Below are 26,196 nucleotides of genomic sequence, written 5' to 3'. Positions count from 1 at the left end.
AAGGTAGAAATATACAAAGTTAGTTATAAGGAAGGATTTATCAGCCGCAGTTTAGATTCTGATGCCCGTTTACTGTGTTGTATACGGTAATTTAGGCAAGTTGCGTTTGAAAGGTCAAACACTCAACAAAGCTTATTTTTTATCATATAACTGTGGTATTTAACATTACGTGAATGTAAAAGCAACCTCACAAGCACAATAGAAATATACAAAGTTATTGATAAGGATTTATTAGCCGCAGTTTAGATTCGGATGCACGCTTACTGTGTTTTATACGGTAATTTAGTCACGTCGAGTTTTGTTTCTACTTTAATATACGTATTGTCATTTATGTGTATCATGTTTAGCACCCAGAATCTTTTGTGTCTCAAACATATTTGTGTTCGGCTGCTATTTTTATCACATTAATGTTTTTAAAACATTTCCCTACATGTAATGACGGGGAACGAAGCTGTCCAATCATAGCAGTGGGTGTTTACGTTCAGGTCTTCAATGCGGCCCGCCCCTTCAAACGAACCATTTCTCAAGACAGCCACTAATCCATGTTACAAAATAGCATATTACTTATTGCTTTTGATGTTTTTGAATGTAAAAACCATGCGAACATCATAAGTAGACATCAGACAACAGTATAAAACAATAAAATCAACAAATTCACCACCCCTTTAAATCTATTTGCCAGCGTGTATCACTCATATATGTTCCTCAGACATGAGGGCTCACACAAGAGCATCGGCACCGGCAATAAACACACGTGCGATTACTGAACTTTTTTTTAAAGTTTTTTCTAGTTTAAGTGAACATAAACAGCTGGATGTTTGTGAAACAGTGCAGTTTTAAAGCCGTCTTGGGTCTAAAGTGAAAGCCAGAAATGTTCATTACAAACCAAAAATGAAAATAACTCTTAACTGAACAATTTTTGCAGCTGTACATTTAATTCATACAGTGAGGACTGTGCAGTGTTTTATTTGCATTTATTGCTAATGATTAATCATAGATTGCTGACAGACAATTTCTAATAACTAATATATTAACATTTCATACAGACGCTTGTCAGTAGCATTGTTGTAGTGACGGCCGAAATACATTGGCCTATAGGGCTGTGTTGAAAAAATCGATTCACCGATTCTGAATCGATTTTCATGTTAATCTCTAAAGATCGATCCGTAACTCAAAGAATCGATTTAATAATTAATAACTTTAACTTGCCGCGTCATTGAATTCACCCATACGCGCGAGGTGGAAGGACATTAAAACAACGAACATAGCGGTCAGTAACGTTAAGCAAGCGGTTGTTTTGAAAACTCTAGAAACGCTCAAAGCTGCGATCTACATGTAAAATAATCCACTCATAACAAATGAACGAGTTATTTGTGTAATTTTTATAATAAGCGCCAGTGAATCCACCGCGGGTCTCCAGCGAATCTCTCTCTCCCTCCCTCCCTCTGTGCTCATGCAGCCGATCTCTGACGGGCAGAGGTTTCTTGAGGCGCGCGCAACGGGTCGCCAAATAAAGAGTTCTTCTTACACATAATGCTAATAGTTGTAAAGGTTTCTGAACTTTTAGCAAGCTAAGACAAAACTTGCATTTATATCAGTGACACGTGCGCTGCTGGGCGATGTAGTTTGACGCCTAATTTGCTTATAGTACAAACATCTTTGATCAGAAAGACGAGAAAGAGACGCAAAATAATGTTAATGTGCAATAGGAAGTAAAGAGCGTCAAGACCTTAAAACAGACTTCACATCATAGCACCCGTCATAATATCTATATAGAGCTCATATACAGGTATTTATCCTGTCTGTAGGTTTGTGCATAAATTTATACCTGTTCATTTTACATACTGCCTATTTTTAATGTAATGTATGCATAAATACAAAATACAATGCATACTATAGCTTCAATAGTCTATAAAATTAATAACTCAATTAAAAACAAAATTCTGTCTATCAAGACTTAATCTGTTGTTATCCTCTGGGCATTTTCACTTTAACATTATTAACTTTAAATTGTCCATATTTTAAAACTGTGGTGAGCAGTTAAAAGCTATAGTGAGTGGCAAATAACTGCACATTTTTATAATCCAAAAAACTGAAAAACATGTATACCATGAAATATACTGTTACTGTGAAATAAAATGACTCATGGAATAGATGTTTGGTCATTCTGTGCACCCCTATCTGGCACCATTTCGGGCTTTTTTCAAAAACACTTATCTAAATCTCGAAGATCGGATCAGATCGTATCGGATCGAATCGAATCGAATCAAATCAAACAATGATAATCGATTCAAGATCTTGAGAATCGGAATCGAATCGATTCTTGAAATTTGAATCGAAACCCAGCCCTATTGGCCTATATGTCATTTTAAATAAAACTTCAATAACTTGTGTTCATTTTATGTCTTCAGTTGATAAGAAATGCTTTTAGATGACTGAAATTTAAAACTAGAATCCAGAAAAATAATAATAATTTTCATGATTTCATAGGGCGCAACAAAAGGCTGTGCGTATTGTAGCAGAGCTGGAATACTGTATGGACCAAATTGCATCCATGATAATTTTATCCATTTTGTAATCTCTTTACTGAAATAGTAAACAAAGACACAGAAATCTCAAATAGATCCACTCATCAATAACAAGCTTTGCAAGATGACAAACACGCTCCTTTTCCCTCCGTCTATGCTCCTTCAAGACGGTGTCATGATGACAACACGATTAAAGCTTCTGGAGAAACCCTACACCAAATCCCAATTCCCAAAATGACAGCATGCAGCCTTACCTGAAGGTGTTCTCCGATTCGAGGAAAACCCAGGCTGGAGAAGTCAAAGTCAGGAATGTAAAAATCTGTCAACATGTCTGGTGTGCCGTTGAGCAGTGGCCTGGGAGATGAGAGAGAACACGAGTTAATGTGACTTGTCCAGACTGTGACATTACAGGATTGCACAGATATAAAAGTTTTGTGATGTATCATGTAGTTTTGAAATGTATCATATACAGTGCCAAAAAAGGAAGAGGGAAATTTGCTTCATGTCTTAAGACACTTTACTCATATCCTTACAATTATATTTCAATATTCATTATTAACATTGATGTCATCTTAAAATTTGTATTTTTTAGTCTTTACTGAAGCAAATTTCAACCACTGGACTTCTTAATGCTAATGCTATAGTGTATACATACCCCCATAAACCCACAGTGCATTACCACAGTGCATTAAAACATGACCACAGTGCAATAAGTACAGTAAGTCCACCACCATTGGCTCCAGTAGTTAACATGCAAACTGCATCATGTGATATTCATTCATGAACTACCTTACAAGTCATGCCTGTGTCATGTGACACCCACTTTCAGTTCTCTCTCACTTTACTCTGTGGAAAATCATTATACATTTCAGGAAGCATCACATTGGCTTCTTTGATTTAGATTCACATTTATGTTTATGCATTATGACTTTTTATTGATGCATATTTGCATTCGACTAAACCAACTCTATCGGACAAAAATTACAACCAATAAAGTATTTATACTTTATAGACAACTTGACATGATACTTGCAATGTCCATAAAGATTTACACAAAAAAAAGATATCTGATTTAAATCCATTAGGGTGATTCTCGCAAAATTAGACTTATGAGGTCTATTTTTTTATGCTCCCTTCCTTCATTGTTCTCAATGTTATTAGTACATGTATTGTTAGTCGTCTTCCATCTTAAGGACCACATTGGAAATAAGCCTATGGGCTTTTTTGTGTTTTTATCCTTTTGAACTTGTTGTTGTTCAATAAAGTATTCAATCAATCAATCAATCAAATCAATGAGGTGTCATGAAACCTTTTGATAAAAAAAGTAAATGCAAAGTAGAAGTATCAAAATAAGAAGCATACAGTTAACATCTCTTCATGTACTATTTTGCACATGATATCAAATGACATCATACAAACCAATTTTGTTTTTTTTCACATTTATAATTTTCATTACCGCAATGTGCCCATGACTGGATTCTGGTTCTTTGACATGGAAAAATTTATAATTAAAAAATCTAAAAAATCAAAAGCTTCAGTGCATGTTATACCATAAACATTTACAGTAAAGAAACATGTGATATTTGGTGATCATTGGTAGATGTAGAGACAATAATAAGGAATATAAATGTGTCCAAGACCAATTTTCTCATTTTCCGCAACAATGTTCAATTATTGTTTAAGCCCTCAAGGAGAAACTAACATTAAAAAAAAGTGTGTTGGAAGGGACATAATTGACTGTGACACTCAAGATGGCTACCAGGTAAGCATTTTTTCTCTGCAGATAAAAGTTGAAATTTTGTTTGTCATAGTACCTAGACAACTTTTTAGTTCTCATTACCGAAACCGAGTTTGTAAATGCATATATTTAATGTAATGTCATGTTGCGGTGATGATAATTTCTTTATAATGATAATCTAAAAAAGTAAATAATTCTATAGTCTGGATTTCGTGAGAATCACCCATTAGGATCTGGAAGTATGGATATATTCTAGGCCAGTGGTTCCCAAACTGGGGGGTGTAAGATTGTGCCAGGGGCCCTCAGTTTTATGACATTGTATAAAAAAATACATTACTTAATCACAAATTCTTTGTAATTAAACCTCAGAAAAATATAGCTACCAAGCAACAGGACTACACTGTATCATTTAATATGTTTTGCGGTGGTGAAGTGCGACCTGCGGTGGTGTGGACGTAATAAACTATGAAAAATATAAAGTACAATCTCTCCCGGAAAGATGTCTTCAAGTTCATGTGAATGCAAACGGCCAGCAGACTAGTGCGCTATTTGCAAAGGGAGGCAACTGATATCAGTGATGACCCGCTGGTCAGGGGCGAAACAATGAGGCAAGATATTCTCTCTTGGTCACTCAAGGTTGCGAAAAACTCTCAATCTGCCCTACCAGTACACCACCAGAAAGCGTTTTCAGTGCAGCTGGAAACATTATAACCCCAAAAAGATTTTTCTTTTGAACCGAGTGTTGTTTTACGGATAAAAGTGCTACAGCACACACATAGGCGCAAGAAACCGGTGCATATGAACACACACATTTGTTAAGAAACATATAAATTTCGGTAAAAACGTGTTTTCTATACCAAGAAAGTGACAAGATGAAAACCACTATTTTCTGTTACAAACTTTCACATAGCATCTTTAGGTTATAAAATCATTAAAAATTCAAATCCATAACTTGATTTTCAAAGATTTATTATAAAAACGAATAATTTTTTCCACAAAATGCAATAAATCCATGACAGTTTTTTATTTAAAAATGCTATAAATCTATTAAATCAATGTATAAATGTGCATTCATCTTTACCATTTTATATTTATTTAGTTGACTAGTGGTATACAATGATTAAAAAATAAAAATTAATGGCATTAACCAAAACACTTACTTTGTTATATTAAGAACACATTGCTGCGGTTATAGTTGACGTCGTCTCTTTACATTTTCACAGCGATCAGCTGTAAAATGTTTTGGTCCCGCTCGATTTTCGCTGAATTTGAGTAAAATAATGTCAAGTTTTCATAAGATCCTCTGGGGTCAATGTTTTAGCATGATAGGCTTGATGCTGTCGGGAGAACAAACAACCGAGTGCCTCTCGCGGAAATTATTGTTGATGGCTATACGTTTCTTTCCCGTCACAGAAAACCATCACAGGTTTAGCAATGCAATTAAAGTATTATTTTGTTTTGTTTGTTGATCACGAAGTACAAAGTAGATGAGGAAAACTAGGACTCTGTGTACTCAGCGCGCCGCCATTGTTTGTTTACATTGCGTGACTGGTGGGCTGTAATATCAGGAATGGATTTATTGCGTTCTGTAAAAAAGGAGGAGTGGCGTTTAATATAATATATATATAATATTGATTTTGTCAGTAACTCATTTTTTTCAAAAATGGCGTTTATCGCGTTTTGGAACCAAACTCTTTATATATATATATATATATATATATATATATGATCCTCGTTTACATTTTTATATTTCAAAATGTATGTATGCATTATATATACACAAGCCTATATGTATCAATGAGCGCATGCGCGCGCACACACACTCTATAACCACCTCAAATAATAAAATGCTGCCAACGTCACAGCCCTATTTATGTCATGAATTTCCTTTTGGGGGGAACGCAAAGTGATGCACCCCACACAAACTGGGGCACACACCAAAATGTTTAAGAACCACTGTTCTAGGCCAGTGGTTCTCAAACTTTTTCAACGTGCGGCCCCCCTTGTGTACGGTGCATTCCTTCGTGCCCCCCCCAAAGAAAAAGTATTACAGATGTGTTCTAAAACGTAACTTTTTAAGAAAACAAAACATATTAAATTATACAAAGTAGTGCGGTTGGTTAGTAGTAGCCTTATTTTTTAGGTTTAATTACAAAGAATTCATGATAAATTTATGTATTTTATAAAATGTCATAAAACTGGCACCATCTTGCGGCACCCAGTTTGAGAACCACTGTTCTAGGCTATGATATTATTGCTTAATATTATTTTCCCCTCCCACATGTCAGCACTTTTAATCAGAAAATATTTTTTCACTGATAAACAGCACACAATAATCCCAGGGAATTTTTTAAAAACTATTTCAAATATTATTTTTAAACCAAATCACTTTCTGCGAACAGTGAAAACCATAACATTTGAGCATGGTTCCTCAAATAAAAACTGTACGGAAAAACAGATCCAGGGGTTATGTGGAAATCCCCTTCGTGATATTGTACCACAAACTTGGTTACACTGATTCAGACAAATTCCATCAACACAATATAATACGCTCCGGTCTGTAACCTCTGGAATACGGAATCTATCCCACAATCTACCATCCTTGCCCCGTATAATCTTATCCCTATGAAAAAAAGCACTCGTATCCTCTTTCTAAACAACATAATAAGACAGAATATGAAATTACTTTATGCTAAATATAGACTAGTAAATTAATGTATCCCTGCTTTGACACAGCATGTCATTTAATAAACAGCCTACTCCAGTCTAGTCGGGTGAACATTCAACAACCCAGTACTCATATTCATACTGCATTTCCCTTCACTGATAGTGAATTAAACATATATATACCATGTATAGGATCTCTGATGGATAATACTCGGTTTAATATAAGAATGTTTTATAATTGATATTGGCAAAAGGCCCTGGGAGTCCCAACCATGCACAGTAGCCCCTGAGCTACCATCTTTGTTTAATCATCACAAACACAGGTGCCTCCTTTTGAACATAACACAACTTTATCCTTTCATCCATACCTCAACAAAATACAATTGAGCCCCCCCATCCCCCAGAACCCTATTATTATCAATGGTTAACTTTTGTTAATCTTTGCTCCTCAGCCCCAAGCAGGAAAACTTAGTAACTCAGTATGCTGGCTGGAGAAGAGACACATTAGCATTTGACTTGTTAATTCACATTCACAAAAAATAAAGAAAGGGCAGGACAGCTGGTGCCATGAGAAAATATAACACGACTAGAATGCTAAAACCAAACTGTATTACTATTATTCAAAAGTTTTCATACCGAAAGTGATTTAATGTGAAGGTATCGTATTGTTTTTCCACCTCAGGAGTGGGTGGACAGGATGTAGCACTGACGCTAACATCAACCACAAACTGTTATTCTTTCTAAAACCGAGACCCTTATTTCGATGTTTAAAACGCATTGACCTTTGCTCACATATATCTCGTCCTCCCACATTCCCTGTGCCCATATGAATCATTGCTGTGGTCTATAAATATTCACAGAGGACTTCAAGCGGTGACTGTAAACAAAGCAAGCAGGTTCATTCATGTGACCCTTGATCCGATTCTGGACGCACAGAAGAGGACTGAACTAGTAAACAGAAAACTGTGTATAGATGTCTGACATATCAACATTTTTCAGAATGAATGCAGACTTACTTTCATTAAAAACCCAAATATTTTGAAATTCACACACGACACACTATCCATCAAACCCTAAAACTTATTTGTAACGCTAACGTTTTCATCAAGTCAGTTTTTTGTGCAACCAGGCAGCAATATATCCAAAAGGATTTCTAGGAAGCATCTTTATGAGTGCCAAATGCTTCAAGTTGTTAAACTACAGACCAGACTGTGCGCATAAAGTATGTGCATCAGATGTTAGGTCAGATCACAGATGTTTTTGCTTTTGTATTGAATCTGCGTTTTATACAAACGGATCCGGCGTTATGGAAGCCTGAATCCACAATTTTTCCCATAGTGGATAAATCTGAAACCGACACACTTGCAACTTTGTGTGTCCAGCCAATCTGTATATTTTAGCCCTTTTTATCAAACAGATTACGGATATCTTATTCACTATTTCTCGTCGTGATCTGTATTTAAAAGCCAAAGACCTTAAAGGAAACTTGTTGGGATGACACATGGGTCCTCACTACATGCCATTTGTTCACACCTTACACATTTCTTGGGACGACTCATAAAAAAATTGCATTAAAAAAATGGATAGGGGAAGCACTGGTTTCGTGTGGATGTGGCCCAAGTCTTTTCTGATAGCAGATATGTGAAGGGGCTCATTGTGATGTTTTGATGTTACTTAAATCTGACACAAAGGAGCCCTTTATTATCAAATAAGTCAGAAAACCTTTTTAGTAGTTAAAAGGTTTTTCATTAAGATGCTTTTCTAAAAGTAAAAAAAGGGATATTCAATAAAAAAAGAATCGGATTTTATAATTTCTTGGGAACGTTAAAGCTAAGCATAACAAACGAAAATGGGCTCACTTTGTTTGAAATGAGACATTATTGTTGTCTTTTGATTTAAATGTACACCTTTAAAGGCAGGGTGCATGATTTTTGAAAAACACTTTGGTAAAGGGAGTCAGGCCGAGTACCAAAACACACTTGTAGCCAACCAGCAGTAAGAGGCGTGTCTACTAACCGACAACATTGCCTGGGTTGCGTATGTGTGGGGCGGGTCTATCAAAAGAAGGTCCAGATACTATTGGGGTAAGGGTGTGTTTGTTTAGTTGATTTCAAATGTCAACATTGGCTTTCAGAGATCATGCACCCCCGCCTTTATGTTAGGAAAACATGTCAAACATCCTTAGGTGTTGTGATGGGACCGAAGTCCGGATACTTACTGGTTATCAGATTGCACAGGACAGGGTAAGCCGTAAGTCTGTGCGAAGCTCCAATGGTTGTTGGGGAACACGTGGGGCTGAAATAAAGGAAGTCAGATGTTTGAAGGCAGTGCCCAATATAGCATGCAAAATCTGTTTGTGTCATTCTGTATAATCCAAAAATTGTGTCCTGAGGAAATCCCCTTATTTTTCACTAAAGCTATTTGCACACTAATGACATCATTCTGCTTCAATTCAACCCAAATATTTGTCTTGTCATATCTTTACCCCATCAAACAATTGTACTCAATGTTCCAATGCAAAATATGAAAACTGCATCATAATAGGGAGAAAAAGCAGCATCTTTGAGTACGCTTATCAGGAATCGCTACTGTTAAAATGACTCTATTACCACAAAGACGTCATGTTGTCACCCACACACACCAAAAGCTTGAGGTTTTGCCTGATAGAGGTACAAAAGATCAGAGTGATTGACCACTGTTATCGAAATAGAAACTAGTGACGAACGTTTTTTAACAATTATGCAGATTGTCTGATCAGTTCAGCTGCTTAGCACAGTATCATGCCAGTTTGGGCGAATCGGTTTGTGGTGTAGCAGTTAATGAACTGAGCTGATATCTGAAAAGTTGTAGGTTTAAACCCCACAATTGTTTTAGTTGAGCATGAAGTCAATATGAGTCGGCAACCCATTTTACTTATACATATATAATGCAAAATGATTTTCAAGTAAAACAGAATATTTAAAAAAAAGCATAAACTTAATTATATCAATCAGAACAGAGCAGAGCAGCTATATTAGGGTGTACACTCTATATGTCACTATTTAATAATTGTGTCATGTGGCAAACGTGGCATTAAGAAAATAAATAAATAAATAATAATAATAATAATAATAATAATCAATAATAATAATTGTTACCAGAGGGGGCGCCATGACGAATCCTCCCGTGTCCATGTGAGATCCCTCTGAATGCGAGTAGCTTTGCCCGTCCATGGCAGGCGGAATGGAGAGAGAGGGCATTAGACTGCAGTACCATGCATAACGGCCGAAGCCCACGCTGAAAACTTTCGGCTAGCTGGTCAGTGTCTGCTCACCATGACCTGAGGACACAAACACAGTAGACAGTGAACAAGTGCAAAGAGACTTAACAGTGGAAAAACAAGTGGGTGTGTCAAGAGACTCAGTCATGCTGTCAGTGTTAAGATTCCCAACACTGATTCATATGTGAGAAATACCCCCAAACGGTGAGAACTTTCATAACGTATATGACACAAAACCGAGAACATTTATAGTATACAGTATGTATAGTGAAAAAGTGAAAGTGACATAATGACCAATGCATGGTAAACCATACTTGGAATGTCACCCCGTCCCAGTGAGTTGTGAACACACGCACACCCGCAGTCATCATTGCAGCGCCAGGGAACAATTGGGGACAGGTGTCTTGCTCAAGACACCTCAGTCACATCCTGCTGGCCATGAGAATCGAACCGGATGACAAGCCCGATTCTCTAACCTTTAGGTCATGACTGCCCTAAAGAGACTAGACACATGAGCTGTTTCCCAATTCGAAGACTGCGACCTTCTAAGGACGTATTTTAAGACAGATTGCATCACACAGATTGCACTTGAGACTCATAAGGCCATCCCAATTTAAAGGGTGCTTAGAACAGGGTTTCCACACTTTAGTTAACTTCAAATTCAAGGACCTTTCAAGGACTTTCCAGGTCCAATATCCTCAAATTCAAGGACAGCTGTTTGCCCTAGGGCAATACTTCCGGTTTTTATAAGATGCGGAAGAGCGCTGGTGGATAATAGCGGTATTGCAGATTGACGAGATATCTCGTCAATGGCGGGGAAAGAGTTAACGACAAAGACAGTGTGACACAGGAGCCAGGAAGTATATCGCTATCTGAAATAGTGCCAAAGGCGGCGTTACAGGGACACAGGAATATGGCAAGGGAGATGCAGCGTCTCGTTGCCTTTTCAGGAAACAACAGTTATACGTAACCAGAGAGGTTTTCACGTGTCAAACACAACTATGCAAAAAAGCATTTTGGTATGAATCAACATTCACATACAGAAGATATAAGCATGTAAAGCTTATTATTCCTCTACACAGAGGAATAATATGGATTTATTTTCCAGAAAACTTCTTGCATAAAATAAATTCAAGCACTTTCAATGACCTGTATCTATGTATTTATATTTTCAAACTTCCCAGGGCCTTGAATTTTTTCCCCCAGATTCACAAACTTTCAAGGATTTCAAAGACCCGTGGGAACCCTGTGAATGAGAAATGTACTGGCTACTTTTTCCATAATAGTGCAAGTTATTATCATATAGGATTGGAACAAGATGAGGGTAAGCCAATTACAGTTTTCATTAGTGATGCACCGATGTATCGGCCGCCGATATTTATCGGCCGGTTTTTGATGAATTTGAAACCATCGGCATATCGGCTATAGCACGAGAAAGGCCGATACCAATTGTTTATTAATTAACCGCATAAAGGCAATGAATTGCATAAAAAATATGTTAATGTGTTAATAAAAGAAATGCTAAATAGCAAAAACTACCTTTGAAGGTTGTCATGTTGTCTTATTATATTTGTTTTAGCTTAATTTGTGCCACTCTTATTATGTTGGTCAGTTGAATGTTAATTAAATCCAATCCATGTTCAGTAAAAATAATTTGATGCAGAAATAAACTAGCTACTAATAGACCAACTGTATAGTATTGTATACTAGTGTTTAATATCGGTATCGGCATCGGACAGAAGTTCCAAAAAATCCTATCGGTGCATCACTAGTTTTCATTTTTGGGTAAACCTTTCCTCCTTTAAATAATCCAATCTGGTATCAGAGATCAGGGAAGGTTCACTCAAAGACCTTTATGAAAAAAACAACAACATTAGACTAAGAATTCAGCAGTAAAAAAAAAACAAAACAAAACAAAAAAACACATGCAAAATAAACCATCTGGATATGAACCTATAAAAATTGAGACCAATAAACAAAGATTGTCCCCGACATAATATTCTCATCGGTGTGACACTTAAAAGTACCTAAAGACTAAATAAAACTTCACCCATTCCTTACTGCTGAGGATATGGGGGTGGGTGGGCAGTAAGCAAATATTTAGAGAACAACTGAGAACACCCAGAACCACAATGACCTATCAACCCCCTCAAAAAAAAAACACATTTGCTTAAAATAACATGCACAGTAAGAACCAGTGACAGTTAAAAAAGTTATAAAGTAAACATGTGCAATTTTTATTTTGTCAATAACAACACAGCTTTGTTTTTTAGTGAGATCTTACTATCCTCACATTCTCAGAAGTTGCATCCATATTTCTGGCTCACACCGTGGAGTGCCTGAGCAGTCAATGCAGCCCAGTAAGAGGAGGTGTCCTTCCCTCTACCCCCTGCCACAATGTACAATCAATACTGATTACTATTTCCCAAATGCCCTCTTCCAGTAAAGCACCATCATCTTTACTGGAACGCAGGGATAAAAGACGAGAAAGAGAGATTTTCACAGGCACAAGCAGGTCTTATTTGATAAAATGATTGAGATAAAACCACATAACAGGTCTGTTGAGGGTTGGTTAACAAAGCTGGGGAGGTTTAGCGAAACGACAAGGAAGCACTTAAAACGAGCTTGATGCAAAACTCAGCATTCGTGGAGGAGAAGGGGGATTTCCATTCGAAGAGAAGAAAATCCTTTGGTTTGGCATACCAAAACAATTCGCATAGGGGAAAGCTTTGTAACATCTAACCTTTCAGCTCAAAACAACAGCCTCCTTCTTCTACAATATTAAGCACATTGGAAACCTCCAAGACGATTCATGCTTTCCTGGGTGGCCCGGGTGCAAGTTACAGAACTTATTTGGTGAAATTAACTTGCAGGTTCGCCTATTATGGTGCAACACATGCGTTTCCTTAATCTTTGATCTCGGCCTGCCGGCCACCTCTGTTCTCCACTGGAGGCGACTGATCCATCCCTCAGGAGAGATTTACATTCTTGGAACATGCATAATTTGAGTTTGCGGCATGATATGGCTCATCTTCAAGAGAGCACTACCAAGCAGGGGCTTCCCAATTTTTCCACAAGGCCAGTGCTCACAATTTGATGCATCACGGTGAGCGTGACAGAGCACATGGAAGTCATCCCTGGACGTGTGATTGTGCTAATCTGCTTTGTGAAGGCTCACGAGGACAAACGACAGACTACAGATTTCATCAGCTCAGGGCTTCCTCTGATAAGGATCAATGTTTACATCTCATGCCCTCCTGATGAGCAACTCATCTGCATGGGAGCCATTCTGTATAATTTTTCTCAACAAAATATTGGAACAGATTTTAACATAATAACAGACTACTACTTTATAGGAAATAACAGAAAGAGTTTAGATCAGGACAGATATTACTGTTCTGCCTTTGCTTATATTTTACAAAACATTTTACAAATGAGGTACAAAGTAATCTTTAAAAAAATATATTAATTATTATTATTATTATTATTTTCTATAAATTGACCCCCCTCTTTTGATGTATTATATGTGCTGTTTTTATTAGTTGATGTTTGGTGCCAAATATTTAAGTTGTTATTATGTTACAAAAAAACATGCATACACAAAAAAGCAGCATGAAGTTAAAACAACTTGCATGTGCAAGTTAATTCAACCTATTATTTTAACTTTTGACTCGTGATAAGCTGACATAACTTATAATATAAGTTGATACTGTTAACTTAATTTGTTCAGTTTAAGTACAAAAATATGGGTAAATGACGTGACGTTAATTCGTTTGTGTCCCTATATGGATAAATTAAATGTAAAAGGGTTAAAACTTCAAAATAAATTTGCAGAATACTTGCATACATTCTCTTTTTTGACAGATAAAAATGTTAAGTCTAAAATATCTGGTTTTATTTTATTTTGAAAGAATATTTGGGGGATAATTGCAAAAATGTCAATGTGGTGTAACCGGTCTGTGTCAATTGGTGTAACTAGTATTTTTTATTAAAATATAAATATAGTCTTAAAAAATGTGGGATAAAATATAATCATCTAGTTTATTGTAATATGATTTTTTTACATACATTTTTACATCATTTGTCAAAGATTATTTAGAAAACTGAGCTGATTTCAGCATATGTCAGGACAAATATTACAAATATTACAATTTACATTTAGAAATAACTAATAAAATTATATTTTAAAATGATTTTTTTATGATAACGCTTACATGCCATCAAGGTGGATAAAATATTTAATATTTCTCATTCTTTGGCGCAATAAGCGGTTACACCATTTGACATTTTCAAATCACTTTTAGTCTTTACTTAAAAAAAAAATAGTGCAAATGTAATTTTTTATTGCCTAAAAGTAACATAAAAATTGCATTGAAATAAACCTGATGCATGGTTTTAAAACAGTTTTAAAAATATGAATTTCTCATCTTGCCAAACCGTTTTTGTCACCGACCCATATGTTGATTTGTTATCATTTTTACAGTGTATAAGAATAAACATTTTCTATTTAAGTATGTTTTATCGACTGTGAATTGAGTATCAATTAAATAGATCATTCTCACAATTAAGACACTTTTGTAAAATGTTTATAATCGTACACACAATGATATTTAAAATTTAGTTTTTAAAGCATCAAACCTTTTATCCTAAGGGATCAAATTCTTGAACTGTACCTGATGTTGTCCAGTGTCGCTAGTTTCTCTTTCATATTCAGTCACACCCTTCCTTTCGCACGCTATTTGATTAGGCAAAGCCGGTCTTTTAAGTAAGTTATCTGGCCACAGAGGCCGTCATACCATGACTTTAACAAGTTTCACATGACTGGCTGTGAAAGCCGAACATTGGAACTTGCGGCAGGCGATCCCTAGAGATAGAGAAAATTCATGCTGACACTTGTTGGGAAACAGTCGATGCTAATGCAATTAGAGAAACAAACTAAGCATGCTAAGTGCATCCAAACGTGTTTGCGATGGCAAAGCCAGACACATTTATTATGGGATTAAATATTCAAGAGGGGAAAAAGTTACTCTGCTGCTCATGCCGACACATTGAAAACACTGCAAGATTAATGAGCTATGAGGTAATAACAATCTTTTTAAATAAAAGTACAGTATGCAATTTCGTACCCACCGGCATCACCAAGCACAAGTGCAAATGATAATACCCCCGCTGAATGGTTTTGAAAATATTTTAGCAGTAGCGTCTCATTGGTTGATATCGAGGTAGTTTTTCTGTCCCTTTTCAATGGCCCTTCTATAGATATGTTCATAGCGAGAGCCAGGTTTAGTTATTCAAAAGTAAAACTAAAAAATCCCATAGTATTTTTTATTCCTAGTATGAATGTCAGTGGGGTTTCTGATCAGTTACAAACATTCCTCAAAATATCTTTGTGTTCATCAGAAAAAAAGTATATAGGTTTGTAACAACATGAGGGTAAGTAAATGACAGAATTTTCATTTTTGGGTGAACTATCCCTTTAAGATTTACTTATTTCTAAAAAAAAAATTTGGATTTCCATTTTGGGATTGTAAAAATGGTACGACAGACAATGCAACAGAGCCCTTAGTGTTGTTTACATATATCTTGATTACAGTTTTCTCTGCATAATATACAGGAAAAATATGACATCAAAAAACACACACTTCTGCTTTTATCCGGATGGCAAATGAAATGAAAGTCACGAGATTTAAAGCCAAAACCCAACAGATCACAGACCAGCTGAACGCCTGGTGCGTTACAGATTGTTCCTGATTTCTGTGAATCATCTAAAAAGCTGGAGGCAAATGGTAACCATGGCAGAAATAATAATCGAGATGACTCACTCAAAGGAACACAAACTAAGCAGGAAGTACTTTGATTCAATCCAACCTATTTCTTTGTGTGTTTACGTGCACAGGCAATATTGTCCATTTGGGTGGGACATTTATTATTATCAAGCATCAACGGACTGAATGTTATGGAGCCATTATGAGTCACACAGGGCTTTCGTTTCATTGAGAGAGAGAGAGAAGAGGCTTACGATGCCATTCAACGTATGATCAATAGCTGTTCAAAGTTAAGTAAAACTGTATTAAGGGATGTGATAACCTGGTGGCTTTAACTCGCAGGTTCAATAGTTCTGTTATGAGAAGAATTGTGTGTTGAAAATGCTAAAGCAATGATACAGATCTAGACAAATTGAGCTGGGGTGCTTATATGGGAGTTGTGGGTTCGAATCTGCCCTATATCTGTTCTGTTGTTCCTCAATTCTCTTTAACATTTCCTGTCATCTCTCTATCTTCCAGTCAGTAAAACTGTGATGCCGACTTAAAATAAACTCACAGAGACTACATTTTCTTTCTTTTTCATCACGTTTCTACTTGTTTACAATCTTTCCTCTGTATTACTGTCAGTTGCCGCCCTCTTCCAGCAATACCCAGTTGCACAGCACAACTCGATTCCCTGCAAACCCGAGCAAATCCGGTCAGCGCCAGGAATTCTGCCCGAGGTCACCGAGCCAATGCTGAACCATGCTGTCCACACCGCTTCTGATTTGACAAAATGACAGAGTGGCGGGTACAGATTGTATCCACAATTTAGTGGCCAAATAAGCCAAATACACGTTCCTGGAATTTCGTCAAAACCAAGAACAGGAATTATTGAATACGACTCCAAATATGACATTAAGTTAGTAATAGATAATATAAAAACACAACTTATGAAAGCTATGTATTTTCAAAGTCTACACCACCTAGACATGTGAGCAAAAGAAACCAATGACTTCATCTCAAAGGTTTTTTAAGAAGAAAGACTTAATTGTGTCGTATTTTGATGATGAAGTGATTCTATACAGGAAAGAAGGGGTTCCTTGAATTCATACCCACTGAGAGAAACTCGCTAGCAGGTCAGCAATGGGAAAACTGGGGGTGGTCAAAACACCACAAACCTCAGAACAGCTCTCAAGCTCCCTCGTCAAAAAATGAACAATACCACATGTGAACAAGCAAATTCACACAGCAGAGACAGAATAGTGTACGCCAATAGCGTTGTTTATTTGCACAAGGTTGTTTTAGGATCTGATTCACTGTAGGAATTATGCAAATCAGGTAGCGGGACAAACACTTCCCAAAACAATCTGTGCAGAACGCAACAGGCACAGTGCAAATGCTGATCTTGCTGGCAAGAACAACGTTATCCGCAATAATTTATCACGACTGTTCAATTCATCACTTTAATATGTGATCAAGGCACCTGAATTCGCTCTTTAAAATGCTGAAAGTTGCTTTGAAGTTTTTCTAAAGCCTGCTTCTATCTTATCTTTCCAAGGGTTTTTCCTTGGAAATTATGCATTGAAATTCCCAACACTTCCAGGACTAACTTTACAGCTAGTACATTAATCAACCAATGTTATGAACAAAGACTAAAGAGTTTTACATCATGGGTAGTTATGCCTGTGATACACATGCTCTGCCTATTAGTTTTAAACATTCCTTGATAGCGAATTCAACACCCACCTACTGCACTTTGGGATTTGGCCTATGATGTCACATTAAACAACGGAGCATACAATGTGTATTATACCAAAATGCATAAATGAGACTTATCGCTAGTTAAACAGGAAAAAAATGTTGGGAAGACAAAGGGGGTTGATCGTGAGGAGAGCTCTAGTCTGAGATAGCAGGGACGGAAGTATGAAGGGTTCACACAGGCTGTGTCCATGGCCACTATCTTGACTAAAATCACAGCTTTGTACCCTCCCTGTACTAAACAAAACAGCTTTGTGCACCAAACTAGGAACTAGCTGTTTGAATTACAAGAAAGGCTCAGTGCCAAAACTAACAGGACAACATGCAGCTAATAAATAACCAGCAACATATGATAAATGTAGCATTTTTAGTTGAAAGGTTTCACTTTTGGGCTAAATCTTACAAATAGAGTGTCACATTTTAACACAAAAGCAACAAATTAAAAACAAATAATCATAATAAGAAACTAAACCTTGGTAAAAAGTAGTACACTTCCAAAATGATGTACTTAATATACTAAAAATTAATCTTTAGTACTTCTTAAGGGAGGGGTTTCCCGGACAGGGATTATCTTAAACCAGGACCAGGCATTAGTTTAATTAGGAAATATAACTAGTTTTATCAAACATGCCTTACTAAAAACATTTCTTGTTTGCATTTTGAGGCAAAACAAAGGGCACGGATGTATTTTAAGATATGGCAGTGCAATTTGTTTTCAGTTTGGACAGCTCTTACATTTATTTAAGTCTAGGACCAGTCTTAACCCTGTCCGGAAAACCGCCCCAAAATGTTCTTAAGATTATCTAAGTGTACTTATTTGAGACACCATGAATATGTACTAAAATGCACTTTTAACATACCAGCTCTGTATTAAAAAATGTATTTAGTTAACACTAAAAATAAACTTAAACCCACTTTCATACAAAGATGGGTTCAAGTTCACTACAACTGGTACCTAAATACATTTTTTAAATATATATTTTTAGCACTGTGCATTTTAGTGCACAGTGAAGTACACTTAGATTATCTTATGAAGTACTAAAGAAAAATGTTTAGTATATTAAGTAAAAAATAGTGTGCGAAAATAGAGCACTTTAAGTACACAGTTTAACTTCTTTTCACCTGTGTATTTACATTTACATACTTTTAAATAAAATCCCATTTGGCAATTTATCAAATCATATTTTGTTTTAATAATAAGCAAATAAGCAAAATAAATAAAGACGAATTCAGGTCAATCTGGAAATTTTTTGCCAGTCATCTCAATGTCAAAAGTGTCCCAAATCTGTACCACCCTGAATTCACCCTGAATTTAGTAAAATACAGACAATATATTTAAATAGAAATAATCATCACACACACACACTAGACAAATATTAAAATATGAATGTTATAAATTTTGTATTACTTTATTTTGGTAAAAAATACACTGAAAAAATGATTCATTCAATTTACTTAATTTTTTAAGGTAAGTGGTCGCAATCAATTTATTTAAGCTACATTTAAATAAAAGTTTTTTGTTTTGTTTTGTATTTCAAATTTTTTTTGTTTAAACGTAGCTTAAATAAATTGATTGCGACCACTTACCTTAAAAATTGAGTAAATTGAATTAATCATTTTTTTCAGTGCATTACATTTGGATTAGAGCCCGACCGATATATCGGCAGGGCAATATTAGGGATTTTCCAAACTATTGGTATCGGCATTCATAATGGCCGATAAATGAATATTTAAAAAAAAACATAAAAACGGACGAAACACAAAGACGCAGAGAGAGAGAGAGAGAGAGAGAGAGAGAGAGAGAGAGAGAGAGAGAGAGAGAGAGAGAGAGAGAGAGAGAGAGATTTTTTTAAATAAAATTATTTTCTGGTGAAAACCCCAAAATAAATTTGGAAAATGGCGGGGGGGTTGTCTTATATTCGGGTATATACGGTAATTATAAGATAGCTTATAAGGCAATTTAGGGACTAATTATTACACACCCACACAAACATTTAGGAGTGACCTTTATCTTGTTTAATGATAATATAAATGATGATGATAGTAATAATGTCATCATTATTCTTGTAATTATTACTGTCAATAATTTTTGATGTTACTCTGTTCTGTTGTGACAATAAAATAAACAAGTTTCTTTTTAAAATGCATTATCATATTATTTTTTGTTAAAACTCATAAATAACTACAAATAACTAATGTTAGGGAAATCTGTTAATGTTTTGTTGCGCGTTTCTGAAAGAAAAAATATCAGCCGATATATCGAATATCGGATTTTAAAACCAACAAACATTTGTATCGGTATCGGCCTTCAAAATCCTTTATCGGTCGGGCTCTAATTTGGATTTTATTCATTGGGCCTAGACACAGCCATATCAACAAGTTTTGTGAGATTCACCTTTTACACGGATTTAAGTGAAGGGTGTTTTACATATTTCCTTGTCTTTTCTACATGGAAACATGGACGTAACTGCTTTTGTTTCCCTTGTAACAGGCTAGACCAAGTGATGTCAGCCTGCGTCATTGACTGGAGAACAAGAGGCATCAAGTCGCTTTGTCTGACACTACTCACGAAAATTAACAATCCGCCGAGCATATCACATTGTCATATTACACAAAAAACCACCATGTCAGCAAATAACTACAAAAACTAACCATAAATCCCACTATATTTTACTTCTGCAAAAGCTTGTTGGCCTACCTCATCCCATTTCCATGGAAAGGTGACTGTACATACGAGCAATTCTGTGGAAATGTGTTTATAATTCTCTGCAATTCCTGACCAACAGTACTTGACCAGACAGATCTATGACACAATTATGAATTACAAAATTTCATTGTTTTATTAGTGGTCTCGGAAAAACCACCTGGTTACCAAACAAAACAACATCTGATCGAGGACTGATATACTTGACATTAGACTTTGAACGGGGAAACGGCTCTAGCCTGAAGGGTTTACACATATTTGGTTTCATTATCACTCATCTCTCATTAATGATGCTATTTGAACTAACTAAACAGAAAGTGAGACTTTTTAGTCTACGTTTACACTGAAATACATTAGTGATACATCCCACAAGAATAAATACTGTAGTATACTTTAATATTTACTATAATAAACTGTGTAATTACTGCGTAATTACTACACTTATATACTCCACTATTGTTTAAGTTGGCCTACAGAATTGACTGAGGTAAACTGAGGTAATTACTGAATTTTTAATATTTAACTATAGTAAGGTTTAAAAGACACTATAGAAACTATAATATTACTACAGTTTATTTGTGGTAAATACTAAAGTACACAGTATTTTTCCATGTAAGGTTAAAACGATAATAATTGCCAAACTAATGTAAGTTAACGTTACAAACGCCACATAGCGTTTATAGCTAACGTTACTCAAAATAAAACAGAAAGTATCTAATAATAAAGCCAATAAGCGGTCACACAAACGGTTACTTAACCGTTTTTATCAGAAGTTAACAGTTTTACTGAGGCGTTATTTATTTCCCACAACTAGTTAAACCCAGCCTGTCAAAACATACACGAAGTAAACTCTCTACTGTAGCGTTTCCCAACATACGCCGCCACAAACTAACAACTTTGTAGCCATCTCTACAAGTTATTAAAAATAAAACACGACGAAACCACACAATAACCAGCAACATAACGTAGTTCAAAGTTTGCATAACCGGTAAAACAACCCTCTAGTCTCACATACGCAACGCTCGCAGTCAGGAATAGGCAACTTTAAGTTTAAATACTCACCTTACAACAAAAACAAGCTCTTGAACAGACCTCCCAAATCTTCTTTATCCGTTTAACGACTTCCAAAAAGTGATAAAGTCGAGTTGTAAGAGGTCGTGAGGGAGCGCAGTTTCTCCTCAGGCCGTCGCTAATGAAGCCATATTGAAGTGAAAACGCGACACACGGAAGCGGCCGACTTCATTAAAATGTCTAGAACATTTTGCGTCTCACGCGACGCGTCGGCCAGGGCTCTGACGTCAGGGTCACTTCAACCAATCGAAGACTTCGCTCACCGCGTCGGGGGCGTCCAGAGAGCAAACATTCCAGCTTCGCGTCTGCATCGCGTGCGGCGTAGTCGTGGCGTCAGAGACATTTAATACCAAAATATCCGAGTCTAGAAGGAAGTAAATAACAAAAGTGGGATTTACCAAAAAGTTTAAAGTGATCTAATGAAATGATCTAATACAATCTAACCTGTTCTAACACAAGGTTAGTGTGTTTTAAACGTTTTGGTAAAATGTTATGTGACGTTTAGGTTTAGGTTCATTTCCTTGGTTGTTGCGCCCCCTAGTGGATATATCACAAATAGATCCGTGACAACTCTTTTCTTGGCCCACATGAAAATAAATACTGAAGTATATCTAGGATTTACAATAGGAAATTGTGTAGTTTATTATTTTACAGATTAATTATTTCAATTTATAACGCATACTATTAGTAATAGTAACTCAATATATGTATATTTTAAAAAAAAATTATTTTGCAAACAGACAATTACAATATTTACAGATGAGAAGTAAAATGCAAAATACAAATACAAAGACCAACAAAACATACATAATAGCCAGTAAGATTTGTGTATGTGTGTGTGTGTGTGTGTGTGTGTGTGTGTGTGTGTGTGTGTGTGTGTGTGTGTATATATAACTGCAAATGTAATTGGATTTAAGAGTGGAAAATTATTGAATAAAGGAGCATAATACAACAGACATAATTAGAGGTAAATAAATAAATAAACAAAATGGATAAGGAGGGTGATAATAGCAATAATAATAATAATAATAGGAATATTATTAACAATAATAATAATGAAAAATTCTATTAATATGAAATGACAGATAGCAATAATAGTAATGATAAACAAATTAGCAAAAATACTAATTTCATCCGGACTTAGGGGGAGGGTGAAGGATCAGAAAGAGGATAAAAAAATAAATTATATAAATAATAAATAACAGTAGTAGTAATAGCAATAATAATATTAATAAAAAAATAAATAAAAATAATAGTAATATTGATAATGGTAATCTTGATACATCAAATAATAGTAATGATAATAGTAGTTGTAATAGAGATGATGCTAGTAATAATATTAATAATGATAGTATTGACAATGGTATTAATAATGGTATATTAATTATAATATTAATGCAGATATTAATAATAAGGTGTTAAAAAATTGCCTCTGACCCCCCTCATGACCATGGCACATCATTTTAGTAAGACCCACAGAGCAGCAGTACATTTTTTAGCTTACAAAATACCACAAGTACACAAAATCCTCTGTTTACTGTCGCAGCTTTGGCAAAGCTTTCCTTTTTTGGCACGCATGCCTTTGAGGAATTGGACCAAAAGTAAACAGTATTATGTAAATGTATGACTAAATCAAATTAAGCACTTTTCCAAAAGCCCCTTTGTTTGGCTCAATTATAATGCGGCTCTCACAGTTGCACTGTGAAGTGGCTCATGCAAAAATTTGGAGAGGGTGTCACTGGTAAGTAAAAGGTTGTTTAGTCCATAACAAAACACACCTGTGCAATATTTATTAAAATTGAAGATTTTTCAAGTGCAATATTTAGCATAAGCATTTTTAATGTGTTTATTATCTATGCAGATCTCCAGCTGTGGACACTTGGACTGAACGGCATATTTTTTACTTTAACACAACAATGGCACAGGAGATATGCGTTTTTCTATTTTCATTGACAGCTCTTGGTGTTCTTTACATTATGAACAATGTTCCAGCATTTCAAGAGTGAGTATACATGTAATTTATTAGTTTATTACTGTAATCATAGTATCCTTATAATGAAAATGGATCTTTAAGTGGTTATATTTATTTGTAACTTGCCAATAGTGTTGGTCATTTTATGATCCAGTTAATTGTGTGAACCTTGTTAACAGATTGATCATTAAAGGGATAGTTCACAAAAAATGTAAATGTTATCATAGTCATCCTTATGTCAATTCAAACCTGTGACTCTCCGTCCATAAAAGGAGATGTTTAGACATTTTTCTATTTAATACTGTAAAATCTTTTGATTATTGGTCTTTTTGTGTTGAACTGTCCTTTTAAAATTATTGCTGAAATGTACCTTGATTCTTTTTTCTTCCACATGAGGGCAGTAAAATCATTTAGTATTATGGACTGAATACAGTATTAGTCCCTGCATTGATTTTAACTTTAAGGCATACTGGTGATTGCTCTAGACACTTTTATTCAATCATTCAATCTATACATTCTGTATGTTTATTACCTGGGAATCGAACCCATGCCGTTTGTTTTGCTAACACAACGAAGTTACCAAGTTTGCTGCAAGAACACAATAAATAACAGTATACGGTATATACTGAGAAAAGACTATTGCAATAAAAAAGGTGCTCAAACAAACCACACGCCAAGAAAATTATATACTAGGTTTGGCAGACACACTTGTGTGCATACTGTATCTCTTGCCAGGCTGTTCTTAACATCACAATGGGAAGGCAATATAATTCACAAGAGGTGACATTTGACTGCCTGATATTAGAATTACAGTCACAAACCTTTTCATTTACAGTTTCAGATATGGTTAAGGATGCAGGTAAAAACTTAATTCAGGGTTTTCACAGTTATGAAAAACTTTAAAATATAAGGTTATGTCAGACTGTGTTTTTCAGGCAATCAGTCATGAACATTTCTTTTGTGAATATACAATTTTAGATAGATAGATAGATAGATAAGAAATGTTTCATGTCTGAATATCTGCACTCACAGCTCACACTGTAATAGTGTCTTAGTGAGGAGGGTGGTATCACGTGCGCCCATCTTTGCTGCTGGTGCTCTGGGTGTTGGAATAATTACAGTTCTCCTTGCCAACCCATTCATCTCTGCTCATTTATTCAAGACAGGGAAGAGGATACTCACATGCACACTGGTGTATAGTAATTTGGGAAGAAATGTTGTGAAAAATTAATCTCAATTTTTTTTAGAAGCAATTACACTAGAAAGGCTCACCATTAACAAATGCATACTTCTGAATATCTATTATAAAATGATCAATACTATAATCATAATAATGATCATAGATAGACAGAATGATTGAAAGATAGATCGACAAAGAGATCTACACAATCCACCAGAATGACCCTCAGTATGTGTGTGTGTATATATTAAAACATTGTGATGTCAAATGTTCAGACATGTTCTAATGTGTTACGCTGTTAATTTAAAGTCATGTTATAATATTTGATCATATTTTCTTCTTTTATAGAGATGTTTTTATAACTGTTTTATGTATATATGCTTTGGAAATATTGATTTACAGTCACGCCAATAAAGCAATTGTGAATTGAATTGAGATAGATAGAGAGAGACAGACAGACAGACAGACAGACAGACAGACAGACATACAGACAGATAGAGATAGATAGAGAGAGACAGACAGATAAATAAACAGACAAGAGAGTTAGACAGAGTCAGACAGACAGACAGACATATAGATAGAGAAACAGACATATAGATATAGAGACAGACAGAAATATAGATAGAGACAGACAGACAGACAGACAAACAGAAACAAACAGACATACAGATAGACAGACATATATAGAGAGAGACAGACGGAGAAAGAAAGAAAATATAGATAGAGATACAGACAGACAGACAGACAGACAGACAGACAGACAGACAGACAGATAAATGACAGACAGACAGATAGAGATAGATAGATAGATAGATAGATAGATAGATAGATAGATAGATAGATAGATAGATAGATAGATAGATAGATAGATAGATAGATAGATAGATAGAGAGAGAGAGAGAGAGAGAGAGAGAGACAGACAAATAAATAAACAGACAGAGAGTTAGACAGAGACAGACAGACAGACATATAGATAGAGAGACAGACATATAGATATAGAGACAGACAGAAATATAGATAGAGACAGACAGACAGACAAACAGAAACAAACAGACATACAGATAGACCAAGACAGAAAAATATAGATAGACAGACAGACAGCGAAACAGACAGATAGACAGAATTATAGATAGAGAGACAAACATATACATAGAGAGACAGACAGAGAGACAGACAGATAGATAGACATGTGCCAGACAGGTGGACAGACAGACAGGAAGACAGACAGATAGATAGGAAGATAGATAGAGAGACAGACATATAAATAGATATATAGATAGATGATAGACAGACAGACAGACAAAAAAATATAGATAGAGAGACAGACATATAGACAGACAGATAGATAGACAGACAGGTTGGAAGGACATACATACATACAGACAGACATACAGACAGACAGACAGACAGACAGACAGACAGACAGACAAATGACAGACAGACATACAGATAGAAAAACATAGAGACAGATAGAGAAAAACAGACAGAAATGTAGATAGAGAGACAGACATATAGATAAAGTGAGAGACATATAGATAGAGAGACAGATGGAGATAGACAGAAATATAGATA

At 35.5% G+C, this 26,196-nt stretch overlaps 2 protein-coding genes across 3 annotated transcripts in view; one reads left to right on the top strand and one right to left on the bottom strand.

The window, feature by feature from the left end:
* Nucleotides 1–21,732, bottom strand: part of sbno2b (strawberry notch homolog 2b) — a 66,004-nt gene extending 44,272 nt beyond the window's left edge. Inside the window, exons 1-4 of the mRNA XM_073862256.1 lie at nucleotides 21,464–21,732; nucleotides 10,071–10,252; nucleotides 9,152–9,228; nucleotides 2,783–2,882 (exon numbers count right to left, since the gene is read on the bottom strand). Of these exons, the coding sequence (XP_073718357.1) occupies nucleotides 2,783–2,882; nucleotides 9,152–9,228; nucleotides 10,071–10,172 (279 nt within the window). The 5' untranslated portion in view covers nucleotides 10,173–10,252; nucleotides 21,464–21,732. The remainder of the gene's footprint in view (nucleotides 1–2,782; nucleotides 2,883–9,151; nucleotides 9,229–10,070; nucleotides 10,253–21,463) is intronic.
* tm6sf2b (transmembrane 6 superfamily member 2b) overlaps nucleotides 1–26,196 on the top strand; it is a 102,679-nt gene that overhangs the window by 56,544 nt on the left and 19,939 nt on the right. The window contains exons 1-2 of one of the 2 annotated variants that reach the window (XM_055218574.2): nucleotides 22,934–23,213; nucleotides 23,334–23,474. In XM_055218574.2, the coding sequence (XP_055074549.2) occupies nucleotides 23,389–23,474 (86 nt within the window). In that variant the 5' untranslated portion in view covers nucleotides 22,934–23,213; nucleotides 23,334–23,388. Of the gene's footprint in view, nucleotides 1–22,933; nucleotides 23,214–23,333; nucleotides 23,475–26,196 lie in introns of those variants that run through there. The other variant, XM_073862260.1, reaches the window with a different exon arrangement.

The sequence above is a fragment of the Misgurnus anguillicaudatus genome, chromosome 23, assembly GCF_027580225.2.
Source record: "Misgurnus anguillicaudatus chromosome 23, ASM2758022v2, whole genome shotgun sequence".
Taxonomy (NCBI): Eukaryota; Metazoa; Chordata; class Actinopteri; order Cypriniformes; family Cobitidae; genus Misgurnus; species Misgurnus anguillicaudatus.
This window is presented reverse-complemented; position numbering and strand designations above follow the sequence as displayed.